This window comes from Nomascus leucogenys, chromosome 24 (assembly GCF_006542625.1).
Source record: "Nomascus leucogenys isolate Asia chromosome 24, Asia_NLE_v1, whole genome shotgun sequence".
NCBI classification, from domain to species: domain Eukaryota; kingdom Metazoa; phylum Chordata; class Mammalia; order Primates; family Hylobatidae; genus Nomascus; species Nomascus leucogenys.
The window spans coordinates 10,582,766-10,605,083 of NC_044404.1; the positions used below are offsets into that span (position 1 = coordinate 10,582,766).

General features: G+C 47.7%; 1 protein-coding gene across 4 annotated transcripts in view; it reads right to left on the bottom strand.

The window, feature by feature from the left end:
- The window catches only part of CLSTN1 (calsyntenin 1), a 93,796-nt gene that overhangs the window by 27,608 nt on the left and 43,870 nt on the right, over positions 1–22,318 (bottom strand). For all 4 annotated transcript variants that reach the window (XM_030805597.1, XM_030805599.1, XM_030805595.1 and 1 more), the window contains exon 2: positions 15,849–15,971. In XM_030805597.1, coding sequence (XP_030661457.1) covers positions 15,849–15,971 — 123 coding nt within the window. The remainder of the gene's footprint in view (positions 1–15,848; positions 15,972–22,318) is intronic.

Genomic DNA, 22,318 nt, shown 5'->3' on the forward strand with positions numbered 1-22,318 from the left:
AGTAATACAGGAAAGAATGAAGACGGAACATACTAAGGAAAAAAGTCAAAGGTGCACATATTACACATTTCCACACCAAGCTCAGCAACTGGCTTCTACGATTGCTACAGCAAAACCTAATCTTCAGGAACAAAATGTCACTTTGAATCCAACTTACCATGAACTACTGCATAATTCTGAAGTTATTAATTTAGGAATGAAATACTCCTACATGAAGTGTCCTAACATCCTCAGGGGTCACTAGGATTTTTCTTTTTTTTTTTTTTTTTTTTTTTTTGAGATAGAGTCTCGCTCTGTTGCCCAGGGCAATCTCGGCTCACTGCAAGCTCCACCTCCTGGATTCGCCATTCTCCTGCCTCAGCCTCCCAAGTAGCTGGGACTACAGGCACGCGCCACCATGCCCAGCTAATTTTTTGTATTTTTAGTAGAGACAGGGTATCACCATGTTAGCCAGGATGGTCTCAATCTCCTGACCTTGTGATCCGCCTGCCTCGGCCTCCCAAAGTGCTGGGATTACAGGCGTGAGCCCCTGTGCCCGGCAGGATTTTTCTTTTAATGAACACTAGTGACAAACCATGAATAAGTACATCTATTTGTTATTTTGCAGTTTTCAGATGTTCATTTCCAACCTAAATTCTCTCAGCTAGATTCTGGTAACATTCAACTCATAAGTAGATTTAATGAAACAAAAATTTGGAGCAAAAGGTTTTTTTTTTTTTTTTTTTTTTTGAGATGGAGTCTTGCTCAGTCGCCCAGGCTGGAGTGCAGGGGCGCGATCTCGGCTCACTGCAAGCTCCGCCTCCCGGGTTCAGGCCATTCTCCTACCTCAGCCTCCCGAGTAGCTGGGACTACAGGCGCCTGCCACCAGGCCCGGCTAAATTTTTTTGTATTTTTAGTAGAAACAGGGTTTCACCATGTTAGCCAGGATGGTCTCAATCTCCTGACCTCGTGATCCACCCGCCTCAGCCTCCCAAAGTGCCGGGATTACAGGCGTGAGCCACCGTGCCCGGCCAGAGCAAAAGTGTTTTAACCCTTTGTTCTTGAACTGAAAAAATTAACAATATTTTTCTAATCCAAAGTACCCAACCAAGGCAACAAATATAAACCCCTCTGCTAATGGAAGATCTGCTTAACTGTGAATAGAAACCAGATTCAAAACTAACTGCAGGGATGCTACAATGGTCACTGTTTTTATTACATGAAAGCTCTGTTCTACCAAGTCAATATACATCCTGCTTATAAACCCTTTACTATGGAGGAGTGGAAATGTGAAGAGGTCAGGAATTCCACTGCCCTCAACACACTGGGACCTCACTGGTGGCACCTTCTCTCCCCCAAAGGTAACACGGCCAGAACTCCCTTGCTTTGATAATAGTTCTACAATTTATTTTCCCTGAACAGTGTTGTTTCATTTTGCTTGGTTTTAAGGTTTTAAAAAATGTTATCACGTGGCATGCAGTTTTTTGTTTGTTTGCTTTTTGGGAGGGGGGACGGAATTTCGCTCTTGTTGCCCAGGCTAGAGTGCAATGGTGTGATCTCGGCTCACCGCAACCTCTGCCTCCCGGGTTCAAGTGATTCTCCTGCCTCAGCCTCCTGAGTAGCTGGGATTACAGACATGCACCACCACGCCTGGCTAATTTTATATTTTTAGTAGAGATGGGGTTTCTCTGTGTTGGTCAGGCTGGTCTCGAACTCCCGACATCAGGTGATCCGCCCACCTCAGCCTCCTAAAGTGCAGGGATTACAGGCGTGAGCCACTGCGCCCGGCCCACATGCAGTTTTTATGACTTGCTGTTTTTTTTTTTTTTTGAGACAGAGTCTCACTCTGTTGCCCAGGCTAGAGTACAGTGGTAGCATCTCAGCTCACTGCAACCTCAGATCCCCAGGTTCAAGCGATTCTCATGCCTCAGCCTCCCAAGCAGCTGCGATCACAGGCGCCTGCCACCAAGCCTCGCTAATTTTTGTATTTTTAGTAGAAATGGGATTTCACCATATTGGCCAGGCTGGTCTTGAACTCCTGATCTCAAGTGATCCACCTGCCTCGGCCTCCCAAAGTGCTGGGATTACAGGTGTGAGCCACCGCACCTGGCCATGACTTGCTTTTTCATGCAACTTTGTGTATCTAAGATTTATTCATCCTTGCTGGTATCGGTAGCTACAGTTTATTCATTTTCACTACTACCTAACAGTGAGAATCCATGGGTCAAAACACGTAAAGTGCTTAAAACATTGCCTGGCGGAAAGAGAGCACTTAACAAATGTTTGCTATTATTACAATCATTTTCCATTGTGTGAAAATGCCATCAGTTGTTTCTGCTGTTTAAAAACAATGGTGTCATGATTATTTCTGTCCCTGCTTGCTGCTGCACGTGTAGGAGAGCCTCTGTATGCCTGTGCTGCCTAACATGGTAGCCACTAGCCATGTGGGGCTGTTCAAATGCAAATGAAAATTCATGCTAAAAATCAAACAGTGTGAAAAATCCAGTTCCTCAGTTACACTGGCCGGTTCTCAAGGGCCCAGCAGCCACACGTGGCTGGTGGCTGCTGCAAGGAGACAGTGGACGCAGAGCACTCCCCTTGGCACAGCAAGTCCCACTGGACAGAGTTGCTTTGAATTAGGGGTCTGCAAACTGCCGTTTCCAGAAAGTCCAACCTGTTCCTGATTTTGAAGAGCCCACACACTAAAAACAATTTTTAATAGTACTTCATAACATGAGAAAATTACATGAATTTCAAATACAGTTTCTTTTTGTTTGTTTGTTTTGAGATGGAGTCCATGCTCTGTCGCCCAGGCTGGAGTGCAGTGGCACGATCTCGGCTCACTGCAAGCTCCACCTCCCGGGTTCACGCCATTCTCCTACCTCAGCCTCCCGAGTAGCCGGGATTACAGGTGCCTGCCACCATGCCGGCTAATTTTTTTGTTTTTGTATTTTTAGTAGAGACGGGGTTTCACCGTGTTAGCCAGGATGGTCTTGATCTCCTGACCTCGTATCCGCCCACCTCGGCCTCCCAAAGTGCTGAGATTACAGGCGTGAGCCACCGCGCCTGGCCTCAAATACACTTTCTATAAATATATTTCACTGGAACACAGACATGCTCGTTTGTTTAATGTATGGTCTCTGCTTTCTTTTTTTTTTTTTTTTGAGACGGAGTCTTTCTCTGTCCCCCAGGCTGGAGTGCGGTGGCGCGATCTCAGCTCACCGCAACCTCCACCTCCTGGGTTCACGCCATTCTCCTGCCTCAGCCTCCCGAGTAGCTGGGACCACAGGCGCCCACCAACATGCCCGGCTAATTTTTTTGTATTTTTTAGTAGAGACGGGGTTTCACCGTGTTAGCCAGGATGGTCTCGATCTCCTGACCTCGTGATCCACCCGCCTCGGCCTCCCAAAGTGCTGGGATTACAGGCTTGAGCCACCGCGCCCGGCTGGTCTCTGCTTTCACACTGCAAGGGCAGAGGTTGTTGCAGACTTACATCATTGCGAAAGAGATCCGAGGGGCCCCAAAGCTTAAAATAGTCCCTATCTAGCTCTTCACAGAAAAGGTTTGCTGATCTCTGCTCTAGAGAGACACCCACGAGTAAAACTGCCTGGTACCTGATGTGTCCAAATGTTTTCCAGGATGTGCTAACTCACAATATTACATGTTTTGATGCATATTAATACTGCATAATACATTTTAAAGTAATTTAGGTTGCCCAGCTTTAATTAGGATAAAACTTCTCAGTTTTTGACTTGAGTTTTCTGTGGAATAGCGAGGCAGTTCCACATCATCTGAACTGACATTAGTGACAGTGATTGTGGTGTGCTTTCCTGACACAGGTCTCTCCATAGGTAAGTGCAGATTTCCTGCTTGTTGGTTGGTTGTTTTAGAGACAGGGTTTCCCTCTGTTGCCCAGGCTGGAATGCAATGATACAATCCTAGCTCTCAGAATACTCAATATTCTGAGTATTAACACTGGCTACTTTAATGAGTCCCACCAACGGGATATGGTGGGTACCTCAAATCCACCAGTACTTATTCAATTGCTAGTCAGGCTGGGTCCTTTACCTACAAGGACTTAAAAAACTAACTCGCCAGGTTGGTAGTTCAAGGTGGCAGGTGCAGTGTGGGCTTTGCAAAACTCAGGCAGACCTGGGTCTTCCGTGCCAGCCTTGCAACCGAGCCCATCACTGCAGAGCCTGCTGAGCCATCTGCAGGGTCAGCCAGTACGCCTACCTCAAGGGGCCATTTGTGCATTCAACCTAAAACTCTACCTTTAATATGGAAGACGGATCGGACTGGAGCAAGGCAGGGGCCACCATAGTACCTCCGATGAGATACAATGAGGGCTGAACTAGGCACTGCCCCAAGGAGACATTTAAGGGATTTTTAGGGGACTAGATACGACCTCCACCTCCTGAGTTCAAGAGATTCTCCCATCTCAGCCTCCCGAGTAGCTTGGACCACAGGTGCATGCCACCCACTCCCGGCTTTTTTTGGTAGAGGCGGGGTTTCACCATGTTGCCCAGGCTGGTCTTGAACTCCTGAGCTCAAGCGATCCACCTGCCTCAGCCTCCCTCAGAGCTGGGATTACAGGCATGAGCCACCACGCCCGCCCCAGTTCACGATAGTCAAATGCATGCTACGGCACCATCACATATGAAGGTGCAGCTCCACCGCTCGCTATCCTAAACTCAGCCTCCCTCAAACTCAAACAACCTCATCCGTTGCAGGGAAGGACCTCTCAGAATTGCCTCTCACATCCCAGTTCCTCTCTGCCCTGCTCCCTCGCACTCAATTCAGCTGGCTCTGCTAGGCAAATCTACCTAAAACCCTGCTTTTATCAAGCTGAAAACACCCAACCAGGTTTCCCAGACAACCTCTCCAGTTAGGCTCTCCTAGGAACGGGCCAAATCCTTCCCAGTCTCTTTCCCCAAACCTTCATTCCCCTAGGAGATCACCTAAAATGGTCAAAAGGAACTTTACTTAAGAAATTTCAGGGGCAGGCCTGGTAGCTCACGCCTGTAATCCCAGCACTTTGGGAGGCTGAGGTGGGTGGACCACCTGAGGTCAGGAGTTCGAGAGCAGCCTGGCCAACAGGGTGAAATCCTGTCTCTACCAAAAATACACAAAATTAGCTGGGCGTGGTGGCGTGCGCCTGTGGTCCCGGCTACTTGGGAGCCTACGGTGGGAGAATCACCTGGGCCTGGGATGTAGTGAGCCATGATCATGCCACTGCACTCCAGCCTCCGTACTCTGGGCAACGGAGTGAGACCATGTTAAAAAATTAAAAAAAAAAAAAGTTTAAAGGAATTTTTAAAGCGAAACATAAAAATATGAAAAATGGATGAACCCAACAAAGTCTAGATTTGACTTCTGGATATCCAAAGTCATGTGCAGGTTCTCAGCTGACAGCACTTTGCCCTCACTTTCCTCATCTGTGCCTTTGACAAACCCCAGCTTTAGGCTGGCTCTGCTGTTCTTTCAAAGTCTTCTTCCTAATCTGAGGATGGCCCCTCTTAAACACGTCTCCCAGCTCTCAGGGGACCCTGCCCTTATATTGCAAGTGTTTCCTTTGCTCCTTACGTATAACAGCTAAGGTTCTCTGATTGTAAGCAACAGAAATCCTTTCTAGGTAACTTGGCAAAAGGAAACTGATTGGAAAACTATCGGGAACTCATGGAACTGACTGTAGGCCAGAGAAAGGGACTTGGAAACAGGTGGAAGCCAAGGCGGCTGGAGACCAGGAAATAGGAACCACAACAGTCCCACTGCAAAACAGCCTGGACAGACAGACCCGAACCGCAGCTATTCTTAGCATTGCTGTCGCTCCACTCACCATTCAAACTTCAGGGAGGGGCACCTGTTCAGCCTAGCTCACACTGTCCACGCACTTGGCTGGGGGAAGTGGGGTAACAGGTTGTAGATCCACCGATCTGTGCCCAATGGGAAACGGATCAGGGGGCTGTAAAATGGGCCGGGTGTGGTGGCCCACACCTGTAATCCCAGCACTTTGGGAGGCCAACGTGGGTGGATCACCTGAGGTCAGGAGTTCGAGACCAGCCTGGCCAACATGGTGAAACCCGTCTCTACTAAAAATACAAAAATTAGCTGGACATGGTGGCAGGCACTTGTAATTCCAGCTACTCAGGAGGCTGAGGCATGAGAATCGCTTGAACCTGGGAGGCAGAGGTTGCAGTGAGCCGAGATCGTGCCACTGCACTCCAGCCTGGGCGACAGAGTGAGACTTCATCTCAAAAAAAAAAAAAGAGAGAGAGAAAATGGACACTTGCTAAGCAGCAACTATCCACTTCTCTCTGCTCCACTTGGCCTTGGTGCCCACACTCAACAGCTGGGTGTCTGGGCTATCCCTGATGTTTAGTGACCTCTGGCTTCCTTGCTTACTGGTCCAGGCTAGTTTCTGGAACAAGCTCCTATGTTTCTCTAATCAGTAGTTTTTTCAGGGTACCTTCTTTTTTTTTTTTTGAGACGGAGTCTCGCTCTGTCGCCCAGGCTGGAGTGCAGTGGCGCGATCTTGGCTCACTGCAAGCTCCGCTTCCCGGGTTCATGTCATTCTCCTGCCTCAGCCTCCTGAGTAGCTGGGACTACAGGCGCCAGCCACCACGCCTGGCTAATTTTTTGTAGAGATGGGTTTCAATTTAGCCAGGTGTCTCTTCTCCTCTGATCCCCCCTTGCCTCCAAGTGCTGGATTACAGGCTTGACCACCGCCTTTTTTTTTTTTTTTAGAGACAGGTCTCGCTCTGTCACCAGGCTGAGTCAGTGGCACACTCGGCACAGCATCTCCACCTCCTGCATTCAGTGATTCTTGTCAGCTCCAGTAGCTGGACTACAGGCATGCACCACCACGCCTGGCTAATTTTTTGTATTTTTAGTAGAGACAGGGTTTCACCATGTTAGCCAGGCTGGTCTCAAACTCCTGACCTCAAGTGATCTCCTCGCCTTGGCCTCCCAAAGTGCTGGGATTACAGGTGTGAACCACTGCACTCGGCCTAGGGTACCTTAAATATATGTAACAATAACCACAGACTCCAAGAGTTACGCTCTCGCAAGTTCCTCACTGACTACAGCAGTGGCTCTCAAATTCTAGTGTGCCAAATATGGTCTGTGAAGCTTGTTAAAAATGTGGTTTCCAAGCTCCATCCCCAGAAATTCTGACTTGGTGGTTCTAGGGGCTGAGCCCAGTGATCTGTATTTTGAGCAAGCACTGCCAGATGACTCCAACACAGACAGTCTGCAGACCTGGGAAGGTGGCCCATCGGGGGTTTGCAAACCTAGCTGGCTGGTATGGATTTCTCAGGTGCCACTCCTGGAGGTACAGACTAGGTGGCTGAGCATGGAGCTCAGGAACCTGCACTCTACACCAGGGCCCCAGGTAATCCAGACATAGCATTGGAAAACCCCATGCATCCATTCAGCCTAGCAATGGAAACCATGTGGACTCAAGCTGACTTCAACCCTGTGCTCCTCTACACCCCACGCCACACAAGCTGACCTGGTCACCTGCCCTGGGAGGCCCTGCCAGTTCCCACCTCTGCTCCCACCTTTCCCCTCCCTTCACTGCCTGTGCAAACTCCACCCACCCTTTACAGGGCTCGAGCCCTGTAAACCACTGTAGAACCACTTCTGGGCTGTCTCAGCCCATTCAGTGTTGCTACCAAGGAAGACCTGAGGCTGTGTAAACTATAAAGAAAAAAGGTTTCTTTGGTTCACACTTCTGATGGCTGGGAAATTCAAGGTTGGGCATCTGCATCTGATGAGGGCCTCAGGCTACTTCCAATCACTGCAGAAGGCCAAGGGGAGTCGTGTGCAGAAATCACATGGTGAGGGAGAAAGAGAGAGAGAAAGAAAGAGACAGAGAGAGAGAGAGAGAGAGAGAGAAAGAGGTGGGCGGGGGGAGGAGGAGGAGCAACCACAGGCTCTTTTTAGCAAAGAGCTCTTGTGGGAATTAAAAGAGTGAGAATTCACCCACTGCCCCCCACCCCACCACCTCACCCCCATAGCCAGGGACAACATTAATCTATTCATGAAGGATTCACTCTCTGTGACCCAAACACCTCCCATTAGGCCCCACCTCCAACATTGGGATCAAGTTTCAGTTAGGGGCACCATGGCTCATGCCTGTAATCCCAACACTTTGGGAGGCCAAGGTAGGTGGATCACTTGAGGTCAGGGGTTCAAGGCCAGCCTGGGTAACATGGTGAAACCCTGTCTCTACTAAAAATACAAAAATTAGCCAGGTATGATGGCACAGGCCTGTAATCCCAGCTACTTGGAAGGCTGAGGTGGGAGAATCGCTTGAATATCTGAGGCAGAGGTTGCAGTGAGCTGAGATCCCGCCGCTGCATTCCAGCCTGGGTGATGAAGTGAGGCTCCATCTTTAAAAAAAAAAAAAAGTTTCCACATGAGGTTTGGAAGGGACAAACATCCAAACTGCAGCACTTGCCTCCTTAGCCCACACCATCGTTGCCTCTGTCACTTGGTGCTGAACTGCAAGTTTCCTAGTATCCTTTGCCAATGTTGGTTTGGCCCTCTTACCTAGATTATCAGTGGCTTTGAGAACAGGAACCAACTTTTACACTTTTTTTTTTTATCATCTCTAGAAAACCTAGCACAGCTACCTAGTATTTAATCATTACTGATCCCAAACTCTTCCTGGGTGGTGCCTACATCCAAAATGGGTTCATTCAAGTCAATCATGGTTAATGAGAAGCATCTGTCCTAACATTCCACTACTTACTTAAAATTGTTACTCAATGGATTATTGCCTTCGATTAAGCTGAAGCATGTGAAATGTCATTTTTTTTCAAATACTTTAATATTTCAACATTTAAAAAAATGGGGGCAGGCGCAGTGGCTCAGGCCTGTAATCCCAGCACTTTGGGAGGCAGGCAGATCACCTGAAGTCGGGAGTTCAAGACCAGCCTGACCAACATGGAGAAACCCCATCTCTACTAAAAATACAAAATTAGCCAGGCGTGGTGGTGGGCGCCTGCAATCCCAGCTACTTGGGAGGCTGATAGAGGAGAATCGCTTGAACCCGGGAGGCGGAGGTTGCGGTGAGCTGAAATTGCATCATTTGCACTATAGCCTGGGCGACAAGAGCGAGACTCCGTCTCAGGAAAAAAAAAAAAAATTGGCCTGGTGCAATGGCTCAAGCCTGTAATCCTAGCACTTTAGGAGGCTGAGGCACGGGGATCTTGAGGTCAAGAGTTTGAGACCAGCCTGGCCAATATGGTGAAACCCTGTCTCTACTAAAAATACAAAAATTAGCCGAAATCACTTGAACCCGGGAGGCGGAGACTCCATCTCAAAAAAAGAAAAAACAAATGGAGGCCAGGCGCCGTTGCTCCACCTGTAATCCCAGCACTCTGGGAGACTGAGGCAGGTAGATGACCTGAGGTCAGCAGTTTGCGACCAGCCTGGCCAACATAGCGAAACCCTCCTTCTACTAAAAATACAAAAATTAGCTGGGCATGGTGGTGGGCACCTGTAATCCCAGCTACTCAGGAGGCTGACACAGGAGAATCGCTTGAACCTGGGAGGTTGCAGCGAGCCAAGATCACGCCACTGCACTCCAGCCTGGGCGACAGAGTGAGACTCTGTCTCAAAAAAAAAAAGGCAGTTTCATGCAGGTCAACCAATTCACTGCTGCAAACACAAGGTCAGCTCAGTTACATGTGCTAAAAAAGCAAAACTGGGCAGTGAAATGCAGCAGTTAACCCCACTGGCCACCCTCAGGGCATGTGAATCACATTCATAACGAAGAATACAGACGAGTATCACAGGGCTCCTGGGTGGGCTCTAAGGGACTATCAATGAAAACAAAGTTCCCATTCTTGCCCTGAAACTTCTTTTGGATTCTATTGTATCATTATGGTTCAACCAGTCTTGTAACACATCCATACTTAATCTGGAAAAGCAGGAAAGAGATTGCGAGAACACCACCACCTCCTAGAAGGAGGAGCTCTGAAGAGGATGCAGGGAGAGGAGGCATGGCTTCTGACAAGAACAGAATGCATCAATCTTCAAGGCCCCAACCCTGTGGCCCACACATGAGGCTCAAGCTTGCAACTCTCCACGAAATATATAAAATGTAAAAAAAATAGGCCGGGCGTGGTGGCTCATGCCTGTAATCCCAGCACTTTAGGAGGCCAAGACACAGGATCACTTGAGGCCAGGAGTTCAAGACCAGCCTGGCCAACATGGTGAAACCCTGTCTCTATTAAAAATACAAAAAATTTGCTGGCTCGTGGTGGCGCACGCCTGTGATCCCGGCTACTCGGGAGGCTGAGGCATGAGAACTGCTTGAACCCGGAAGGCAGAGGTTGCAGTGAGCCAAGATCACGCCACTGCACTCCAGCCTGGGTGACAGAGCGAAACCCTGTCTCAAAAATAAATAAATAAATAATAAAATGCAAAAATTGTTTTCTGACCCACGACTACTCAGGCTTTCAGCAGACTAAGGAGAAGGAGCAGAACAAGAAACTGAATCATTTAAATTTCCTAAAACACTTGACAAATACCAAGACTCTGTATCAGAATTTCACCCCAAGGAAATAATCTGGGCGAGACTGGATCTTCATTGTGAATGTCTGATTAGTGATGACTTATAAGGAGCTTCAATGACTAAGCTCCCAGCATTGCACGTGCATTCATTTCAGAGCTCTGACAAGTGAACTCCTGTGGCTACCCACACACACACGCCTTGCAGTGGGATCACACTATGAACCGGAATGTTCACACAGTGAGTTGGGCCCAGAGGCAGCTCTGTCATTTACGAGCTGTGTGATCCTGGGCAAACGCATCTCCTCCCTCCACAAATATCTATGGAGTGACTGTGTCCCAGGCACTGACGGAGGTTTTGGGGATAAAATGGAGAACAAAGTAGCTTCTCCTGCTGTCACGCAGCTGGCAGACACACTGAGCCTTGTTCCTCACCTGGAGAACAGGGACAGTGGGCATGTCTACCGCGTAAGAGTGGGAAGAGACGCCGGGCGCAGTGGCTCACGCCTGTAATTCCAGCACTGTGGGAGGCCGAGATGGGGAGACTGCCTGAGCTCAGGAGTTCGCAACCAGCCTGGGGAACACGGTGAAACCCCGTCTCTACTAAAAATTACAAAAAATTAGCCAGGCATGGTGGCATGTGCTTGTAGTCCCAGCTACTCTGGAGGCTGAGGCAGGAGAATTGCTTGAACCCAGGAGGTGGAGGTTGCAGTGAGCCAAGATCACACTATGGCACTCCAGCCTAGGCAACAGAGCAAGACTCCATCTCAAAAGAAAACAAAAAAAACTGCTGAAAAGAATCGGAGAAAGTAACCCACACCGGGCCCTCAGAGCAACCTCTGCCACACTGCAGGCACTTAATAAACGTTAGATGTCACCACCACCATCACCACCCTCCTCCTCAACATGGTGCAAAATTAAACTCAATGTCATCACCCAAATCAATCTAAGATGAAAATAAGGCTCCAGGTCTAGCCTCTGTCTCATTCAAAAAGTACTTAAGAAAGTCTGTAAGAAAATGCAACACTATAACGACTTCTGCAGAAAGATGAAAAAATATTTCTCACAAAATGTTAAATGAAAAAATATTTTTAAAAGATTCTATTAGTAGTAATAACAGCAGCGGCAAACACTGTAGGTAGTAATTACTGTACCACACACTGTTTAAAGCTCTTCACATGTATGAATAAAGAAGCTAACATTCCCCCAAACCAATGAGGTCTGTGAAATTAATGAGGTTTGTGATATTGTATCCTTTTACAAATGATGAAACAGAGGCACAGAAAGGGTAAGTAATTTGCCTAAGGCCACACAGCCAATAAGTAGCAGAGCTACGATTCCCGATTCCCTCACTGGTCCCTCAGCTCTAGGGTCTCTGTTCCTGACCTCCCTGCTCAGTCTCATAGGGTCCTGTTCTGTGCTGGGTGGCACCATGGGAGCGGGGTTGTGTTGGGCGGCACCATGGGGGTGGGTTCTGTGCTGGGCGGCACCATGGGGGCGGAGTTCTATGTTGGGTGGCACCATGGGGGCAGTGTTCTATGTTGGGCAGCACCATGGGGGCAGGGTTCTGTGCTGGGCAGCACCATGGGGGCGGGGTTCTGTTGGGGGCACCATGGGGGCGGGGTGTGGTGGCACATGGGGGGGGTTCTGTGGGCGGCACCATGGGGGCGGGGTTCTGTGTTGGGTGGCACCATAGGGGCGGCGTTCTGTGTTGGGTGGCACCACGGGGGCAGGGTTCTGTGTTCGGCGGCACCATGGGGGCGGGGTTCTGTGCTGGGTGGCACCATGTGGGTGGGGTTCTGTGTTGGGTGGTATCATGGGAGTGGGATTCTGTGTTGGGTGGCACCAAAGCAACATAAGAGGGAGGGAGGGAGGGAGCAACATAAGAGGGAGGGAGGGAGGGAGCAACACAGGGAGAAAGTAAAGGAGGGAGGGAAAGAGGGAGGGAGGGAGGGAGGGAGGGAGGGAAGTAGGAAGGGAGGGAGGGAAGGAAGAAGAGAGGAAGGGTAGCTGGAGGGAGGGAGGGAAGAAGGGAGGGAGGGGGGAGGGAGGGAGAGAGAAAGGAAAGTACAGAGGGAGGGAGGGAAGGAGAGAGAGAGGAAGGAAAGGACAGAGGGAGGGAGGGAGAGAGAGAGGAAGGAAATGAGAGGGAGGGAGGGAGGGAAGAAGGAAAGGAAGGAGGGAGGGAGGGAGGGAGGTAAGGAGGGATATGGCAGCAGGTCAGGTGCTCCCTCCCTGACATGCAGCTGCCCACTCCTCCAGCAGAGGACCCCACGCTTCAGTCAAGGGGATCAGTTGCACTCCTGTGTGTATACTAAAGGACTGAAAACCTATGTCCACACAAAGACCTGTACAGGAATGTTCACAGCAGCATGACCCATAATAGCCAAAAAGTAGAAGCAACCCAAATGTCCATCAGTGGATGAATGTGGTCTACTCATAGAATGGAATAATATCCAGCAACAAAAAAGGAATGAGGGGCTGCTAGGCACTTAACACAGGTAAACTGTGAAATCACCATGCTGGAAGTGAGACGCCCATCACAATAACCCATACAGTGCATTTACATGATTATCCAGAATAGAGAAATCTGTAGTGGTAGCCAGGGCTTGGGAGTGGAGGAGACTGAGGGGTGAGTGCCACTTGGTGCAACGGTTCCTTTTTGGGGTGATGAAAATGTTCTGGAGTTAGACAGTGGCTGGCAGGTGCGTGGTTTTTGGAACATTCTAAAACTCAATGAGCTGTATACTTTAAAAGGGTGATTTTTTGGCCGGGCACAGTGGCGCACGCCTGTAATCCCAGCACTTTGGGAAGCCAAGGCGGGTGGATCACGAGGTCAGGAGATCGAGACCACGGTGAAACCCCATCTCTACTAAAAATACAAAAAATTAGCCGGGCGCGGTGGCAGACGCCTGTAGTCCCAGCTACTTGGGAGGCTGAGGCAGGAGAATGGCGTGAACCCAGGAGGCAGAGCTTGCAGTGAGCTGAGATCGTGCCACTGCACTCCAGCCTGGGTGACAGAGCGAGACTCCGTCTCCAAAAAAAAAAAAAAAAAGGGTGATTTTTGTGGCATATGAATTATCTCCAAAAAAGAAAAAAGAAAGAAAAAATATTATATAAGAGTAACTGCGCTTCCCCCATGAAAATATCCAAAAGGAAAATATTGACTTATCTATCCACTATGGCAAATACAACCAAGTTACCACTATAATTGGATTTAAATTGCTTTTCTATACAGTTAAAATACATACATGTCACATAATATAACTTTTGTAAATCAATAAAAAAAAAAAAAAACCTGAGAATCTCTAAAAAATAAACTTGTATAAGTATTATTTCATCTAGCATATCTTAAGTTTGAGAAATATACAATAAAATTAAATACAATAAGAAAAAAGATATTTCGCCGGGCGCAGTGGCTCACGCCTATAATCCCAGCACTTTGGGAGGCCGAGGTGGGCGGATCACGAGGTCAGGAGATCGAGACCATCCTGGCTAGCACGGTGAAACCCCATCTCTACTAAAAATACAAAAAAAAAAAATCAGCCGGGCGAGGTGGCGGGCACTTGTAATCCCAGCTACGCGGGAGGCTGAGGCAGGAGAATGGCGTGAACCCCAGGGGGCGGAGCCTGCAGTGAGCCGAGATCGCGCCACTGCACTCCAGCCTGGGCGACAGTGAGACTCCGTCTCAAAAAAAAAAAAAAAAAAAAGATATTTCATTGATAAGACTTTTTCCTTCAAAGTTAACACTCGACATACATTTCATTTCCTACTTCCTTGTGAACTTTGTGCAGTTACAGATGTAGCTACGTCACCTGTCACCGTAGCAGGCAGCTGTCCCGCCTGGCCTGGAGCCCTGCCTCTGCACCCCCGACGAGCTACACGCCCAGAGCAATAGCTTAACTATTCTGTGCCTCCGCTTCCTGCCTTTAATGCAGAAAAGTGTATTTATTATCTTATGGTTATTGGGGATTAAATACAAATTTATATTTGTACAGTACTTAGAATAGTGCCTGGGACACTGCTATGCATGCTTTGTAAGTGCATGCATTATTGGCTGGGCGTGGTGGCTCACGCCTATAATCCCAGCACTTTGGGAGGCAATCTCGGCTCACTGCAAGCTCCGCCTCCCGGGTTCATGCCATTCTCCTGCCTCAGCCTCCCGAGTAGCTGGGACTACAGGCGCTCACCATCACGCCCGGCTAATTTTTTTTTCTTTTTTTAGTAGAGATGGGGTTTCACCGTGTTAGCCAGGATGGTCTCAATCTCCTGACCTTGTGACCCACCTGCCTCAGCCTCCCAGAGTGCTGGGATTACAGGCATGAGCCACCATGCCCAGCCAGAACACTCTTTAATATGAAGTTTTTGTTTTGTTTTTTTGAGATGGGGTCTTGCTCTGTTGCCCAGGCTGGAGTGCAGTGGCGCAATCACAGCTCACTGCAACCTCCACCTCCTGGACTCAAGCAATCCTCCTGCCTCAGCCTCCCACAGTGCTGAGATTACAGGCGTGAGTCACTGTGCCCAGCCATGCAGGAGAAGATTTGATCTGGAAAAATATGTGAAAACAATTCTTAAAAATTAACTTTACAATGTCAATTCCAACTCTGAAGCAGAAAAAAGGTGACACAGCCCATTCTCTACCAGTTAAGGACCCAACGCGAAGCCAGAACAGCCCTGACTTGGAAAATGCTATTAAATGTTAGCAATGTAGACGGTTATTACAGTATGAAAACCTCCAAAGCAATGCTACAGGTTTGTCTCTATAAAGACAGAGGCTACAATCTTATGAAGTAACTCAAGTTAAAAATTCACTGAAGGTAAAATCTATGCCAAAAGCATTCCTCTATAAAGACCGCTCAACTTCGTCAAATAAGTCTTCTCAGGTCATTGAAATCTAGGTAATGCAAGGAACCCCTGGTGCTGTGATTCTCTGGCTCCATGCCACTTCAGGACCAGCAGCACCAGCAGCACCTAGGAGCAGGTGAGAAAGGCAGAATCTCAGGTCCTCCCAGACCCGCTGTCTCTACATTCCTCAGGTACTCTGTGTGCACACTAGAGCCAGGGATGCACTGGTCTAGGTGTTATCTGGCTACATTAAGATAAAGAAAAAAATGATGCAATTAAATTAAACAGTTTGTTTTTCAACTATAAGAATAGGCCTTTTTGTCAGCTACCCCAACTATTAAAAGGAAAAAAAAAAAAAAAACATGGTACAAAGGACGCTACAAATAACTCTCAGCTAGGGAGACATTTTCAGAAACGCTCAGCATTATCCAAATGGTATGTGCGGAATGCTTCCTGACCAGGCCCAATTCATCAAGAGTCAGTGAAAGCCCCGTTCCTACCTGCAAATCGCAGAGGCGCATCTTTGTCCAGTGCGATCAGCGGGGGGTCGAGGAGCACCGTGTTGTCATTCTCTGTGACTATGCCGTGGTAGGTGGGCTCCAGCCAGGGCTTGTGCTTGTTAACTGCATTTAAAACAAAAGAAAAAAATAGACGAGGTTAGAAATATTATTTTCAACTCCATTACTTTTGAAGACACACACCTGCTATTAAAATAATAAAACTCTCGGCCGGGCACGGTGGCTCACACCTGTAATCCCAGCACTTTGGGAGGCCGAGGTGGGCGGATCAAGAGGTCAGGAGATCAAGACCATCCTGACTAACACGGTGAAACTCCGTCTCTACTAAAAATACAAAAAATTAGCCAAGCGTGGTGGCAGGAGCCTGTAGTCCCAGCTACTTGGGAGGCCAAGGCAGGAGAATGGCGTGAACCTGGAAGGCAGAGCTTGCACTGAGCCGAGATCGCGCCACTACATTCCAGCCTGGGTGACAGAGCGAGACTATCTCAAAAAAAGATAAAAGCTAAAAAATAAAAATAAATAATAATAATAATAAAACTCTCATTAGGCTTGAACACAGTGCTCACAGTTCTGTCGCAAAATTTGGTATCAAGACCCAAGTGAGATGAAATTCTAAATTCCAGAATAAGTAAGGTAGAAATTATCTGAATCCATGAAGCAACAAGAAATAAGAAATAAATTGCTCTAGAAATCAAGAAAAAAAAAGACTGATGGCTACAGGAAGACTATCTCTGTTTTCAGCCTATCACTGAAAAGCTACAAAGAAAGGTATTTTCATTTCTTTATGATTTTTTGAGACAGAGTCTTGCTCTGTCACCAAGGCTGGAGCACAGTGGTGTAATCATGGCTCACTGCAGCCTCAACCTCTCAGGTTCAGGTGATCCTCCCACCTCAGCCTCCCAGGTAGCTGGGACTACGCGTGTGCACCACCATACTTGAATTTTTTTTTTTTTCTTTACTCTTTGTACAGACAGGGTTTCACCATGTTGCCCAGGCTGGTCTTGAACTCCTGGGCTCAAGTGATCCACCTGCCTTGGCCTCCCAAACTGTTGGGATTACAGGCGTGAGCCACAGCACCCGGCCCCAGTATTACTATTTTTTTCTTTTTTCTCTGTTGCCAAGGCTGGAATGTAGTGGTAGGATCTCAGCTCACTCACTCATTAAGCCACCGCACCCAGCTGCCCAATATTAATTTTAAATTTGTATTACAAACAATAATGTAAAGCAAAGATGTAAAACACAATAAAGTATTAAAATAAAACTAAATGCAGAATTTCAGAAAACCCACCACCTGACTGAAAACAAGAGTGTTTAAGAATGATCCATCCGGACATGGTGGCTCACGCCTATAATCCCAGCACTTTGGGAGGCCGACGAGGGCAGATCACCTGAGGTCAGGAGTTTGTGACCAGCCTGGCCAGTATGTTGAAACCCTGTCTTTACTAAAAATACAAAAATTAGCCAGGTGTGGTGGCGCATACCTGTAATCTCAGCTACTCAGGAGGCTGAGGCAGGAGAATCGCCTGAACCTGGGAGGTGGAGGTTGCAGTGAGCCAAGATCGCACTCCAGACTGGGCGACAGAGTGAGACTCTGCCTCAAAAAAAAAAAAAAAGAATAATCCACTTTGGAGTTAGGCTTGGGGTCCAATTCCAGTCTCCCTCTATTATGAGCTGTGTGACCTTAAGTACATTAACTTATTACCGGAAAAGGGTCCCAATCCAGCCCCCAAGACAGTGTTATTGGACTTCATGCAATAAGAATTTGGGGCAAGTCCATACAGTAAAGTGAAAGCAACTTTATTAAGAAAGTGAAGGAAGAAAGAATGGCTACTCCACAGGCAGAGCAGCCCTGAGGGCTGCTGGTCAGCTATTTTTATGGTTATTTCTTGATTACATGCTAAACGAAGGGTGGATTATTCATGAGTTTTCCCAGAAAGATATGGGAAATTCCTGGAAACTGAGGGCTCCTCCCCCTTTTAGACCACCTAGAGTAACTTGTAAACTGTCATGGTGCTGGAGGGTCTGTTAGCAGGCTAATGTATTATAATTAGTGTATAATGAGCAGTGAGGATGACCAGAAGTCACTTTCGTCCCCATCTTGGTTTTGGTGGGTTTCAGCCGGCTTCTTTATGGCAACCTGTTTTATAAGCAAGGTCTTTGTGACCTGTGTCTTGTACTGACCTCCTACCTCATCCCGTGACTTAGAATGCCTTAACCTCCTAGGAATGCAGCCCGATAGATCTCAACCTTATTTCACCCAGACCCTATTCAAGATGGAGTCGCTCTGGTTCAAATGCCTCTGACAAACTGATCTCAAGTTCCTCGTTCGTAAACCAGGGACACCCCCACCCTCCACACGGTGATGGCCCAGATCACTGGAGAAGTGCTATCTTGTCCCTTCTTGATTGGGACTCTACCAGAACTGCTACTTTTGCTTTTCTGGCCGCTGCTGACCTCACTTCCCTGAGAAGATGATCATTTAGCCCCTGTCTACTTTGCTTTGCCTGGGGCTCGTCTCCTGAGTGTCGATGTCAGACGTCCTCCCGGTGGCCATGAATCCCTCCCTGAGCCCGCAGTATCTCCACACGCACACTGGGGGCGCTGTTCCACAGCTCAAATCTTTCCATTTTCCTTGTATGTTCACCTTAGGAGGGTTAACAGCTTCCGTTATAACCTCAGAGTATGAATGAACCAGGGGACTCCTCGATTAAGCTGATCTGAAAAGATGGAAAGAAATGGCTTGAAAACTTTGTTTCCAAGTAGACGGGGCCTTGAATGAACCACTCAGGTTCTGTTAAGTGTGAGTCAATCCAGAAGGATCTTCGTGCAACATTCCAGGATGGGATGCTACCTCTGCTGTACCTGCACTTTCCCCAGAGTGGCACCCAGGGAGGGGGGCTCACGCTCACGTGTAAGGCTCAGAGTAGGCGTGCGAAGGCTTGCATCTGGAAGGAAGACAGACCAGAACAAAGCTGCCTCCTCTCTTTTTTTTTTTTGAGATGGAGCCTTGCTTTGTCACCCAGGCTGGAATGCAATGGCGCGATCTCGGCTCACTGCAACCTTCGCCTCTTGGGTTCAAGCAATTCTCCTGCCTCGGCCTCCGGAGTAGCTGGGATTACAGGAGCTCACCACCACGCTCAGCTTCTGTATTTTCAGTAGAGACGGGATTTCACCATGTTGGCCAGGCTGGTCTACCAACTCTTGACCTCGTGTTCCGCCTGCCTCGCCTCCCAAAGTGCTGGGATTACAGGCATGAGCCACCGCGCCAAGCTGCTGCCTCCTCTCTAATTAATGAAACATTTACCAGACATTTGTACACACCACATCCAAGCCAACAGCAAATCCTTCTGGCTTCACTTTCTAAATAAATCCAGACCCCGGGGAGTCATTGTTTAATGGGTATAAAATTTCGGTTTTGTGAGATGAAAGGAGTTTGGAGGCTGGTTGCACAATAGTGCGAATGTAATTGACGCTACTGAACTGAACCCTTCAAAATGGTAGAGACGGGAAAATTTTGCTGTAGTTTACATTAAAAGAAAAAAAATCCACATACACACAAACTCAGACACAGCCATTTCTTATCCTCCTTCCTGCTCACCTGAAAGGTCACAAAAGCCAAGTAACCAGCCTCCCTGTCCTTATCCCGGCACTTACTCGGCAGCCAGAGGGAAGCTTCTCTCCAACAATGGGTCTTCAGCTTTGGGGTCTCAGAACCCCTGTACACCAAAAAGTTACTGAGGGGCCCAAATAGCTTTTGTTTAAATGGATTGGTCAGTCAGTTGATTATCCACCCACCCACCTATCTATCATCTATCTATCATCTATCTATCTATCTATCTACCTACCTATCATCTATCAGCATCTATCTATCTATCTATCTATCTATCTATCTATCTATCTATCTATCATCTATCAGCATCTATCTATCTATCTAATCATCTATCAGCATCTATCTATCTATCATCTATCAGCATTTACTACACTGAAAATTAAAACCAGCCTGGGAGCAGTGTCTCATGCCTGTAATCCCAGCGCTTTGGGAGGTGGGCCACACAAATCACTTGAGGTCACGAGTTTGAGACCAGCCTGGCCAACATGGTGAAACCCTCCTGTCTTTACTAAAAATACAAAAATTAGCCAGGTGTGGTGACATGCACCTGTAGACCCAGCTTCTCGGAAAGCTGAGGCAGGAGAATTGCTTGAACCCGGGAGGTAGAGGTTGCAGTGAGCCAAGGTCACACCAATTGCATTCCAGCCTGGGCGACAGAGCAAGACACTGTCTCAAAAAAAAAAAAAAAAAAAAAAAAAAAAAAAAAAAAAAAAAAAAAAAGCCTGGGAGCAGTGACTCATGCCTGTAATCCCAGCACTTTGGGAGGCCGAGGCAGGCGGATCACTTGAAGTCAGGAGTTCAAGGCCAGCCTAACCAATATGGTGAAACCCTCCTGTCTTTACTATAAATACAAAAATTAGCTGGGCGTGGTGGCACACGCCTGTAGTCCCAGCTACTCAGGAGGCTGAGGCAGGAGAATCACTTGAACCCAGGAGGTAAAGGTTGCAGTGAGCCAAGATCACGCCACTGCACTCCACCCTGGACAACAGAGCAAGAGTATGTCTCAAAAAACAACAACAAAAAAGATAATTTTAATACTTATTAACTCATTTAAAAACCAAACACATTCACATAAACAATATTTTTATGAAAATAACTTTTTGAAAACAAAGCTTACTAAGAAGAGTGGCAACAGTTTTCTGTTTTTGCAAATCTTTGTTGTCTGCTTTCACAAAAGACACCTGGGTTCTCGTCTCTACCCCCGCTTCCCCTGCACTCAGCGTGCTGCCTTGCTCCCCTTCATATAGTCTCTAGAAAATGCCACAGTGTGGCCTAAGAGGATGAGAAAATGGCAAATAATGTCTTAATATTGTTACAGTTCTGCCCTCTCGCATCCTGCCAGGGTTTCAGGGACTCATTATCTCGCTCGGGCTCTCTGTTGAAAAGGTCCTTCCTGCTGCTCTCACCACCCTCGCTCTGTCCCTCTGTTCCAACACCCGGGGAGAAGACGGCAGGGGAGGGCACTGGAGGCCGGGGCCCAATGGCCTGGGTGGGTCCTGCCTGGGCTCCAAAGGGCCTGGTGACCTCAGGGCCTTCGCTTCCTCATCTATAAAACGGGGACAATAATAGTCCCCATCTCATAGGTTGTTGTATGATTAAATGTGCAATCACAGATCATTACATGTAAAATGCTCAGAAGAGTGTCTGGCACTCAGTAAGTATCAAAAGGTGGTGGTGTTATTTCTCCTCCCCAACATATCTCTCACACACACACACAGACACACACACACACACACACACACACACACACACACACACACACACACTGTGAGAAAGTGGCCTTTTCATTCTCTAATTCCCAGTACCTGGAATTATGCTTAGCACACATGCAGGAACTACTTGGGAAATGAGTGAGTATATAAGAAACCTCAAATGTACAAATCAGATCAGCTGCCCTGATTTATGAATTCTCTCATGGAGAAGATAGCTTTGGAGCTGGGAATTCAAAAGATACCGCGAAGGTGTTTTTTTATTTTTGTTGGTTTCTCCAGGTGGATGTTCTGAGAAAGAGAGCTAAAAATCTAGAGGCAACGCATGAAACCAACAGGTCAAAAGACATCAGTCTGGAAAAGGTTAAGCTACGGAAGGTTAGATTACAGAGGGACTTAATATGAAATCAAACCCAGACTATAAAGACCAAAAATAAAAGTGTCTTTGAAATCCGTCTTCTCCCCCCATCCACAGGCTGCTCTGAAACAAGAGACTGGCTAAGAAGAGAATAAGGGGCCGGATGCAGTGGCTCACGCCTGTAATCCTAGCACTTTGGGAGGCCAAGGCGGGTGGATCACCTGAGGTCAGGAGTTCGAGACCAGCCTGGCCAACATGGTAAAACCCCATCTGTACTAAAAAAAAAAAAAAAAAAAAAAAAATTAGCTGGGTGTGGTGGCAGGCGTCTATAATTCCAGCTACTCGGGAGGCTGAGGCAGGAGAATCGCTTGAACCCAGGAGGCGGAGGTTGCAGTGTGCCGAGACCACGCCATTGCACTGCAGCCTGGGAAAGAAGCGAGAGACTTCGTCTCAAAAAAAAAAAAGAGAGAGAGAATAAGGCTGGCTATGGCATGGCACCCTTCTCCTGCAACCCTCCCTGGAGCAGCGGGGGGTCTGCCAGCAGGAGCTATGTGTGAGGCTGTCTGTAGGAGCTTTACACACAGACTGCACCAGCATTAGGTCTGAAAGGGCTCCCTGAGAGAATAACTTCACTTTGCAATCAGGTTGAACATTTTATCTAACCACTGAAACTCAACATCCTCTCCAGATTATCTTTTTAAAAAAATTTTTAGGAGGGGTGCAGTGGCTCATGCCTGTAATCCCAGCATCTTGGGAGGCCAAGGCGGGCCGATCA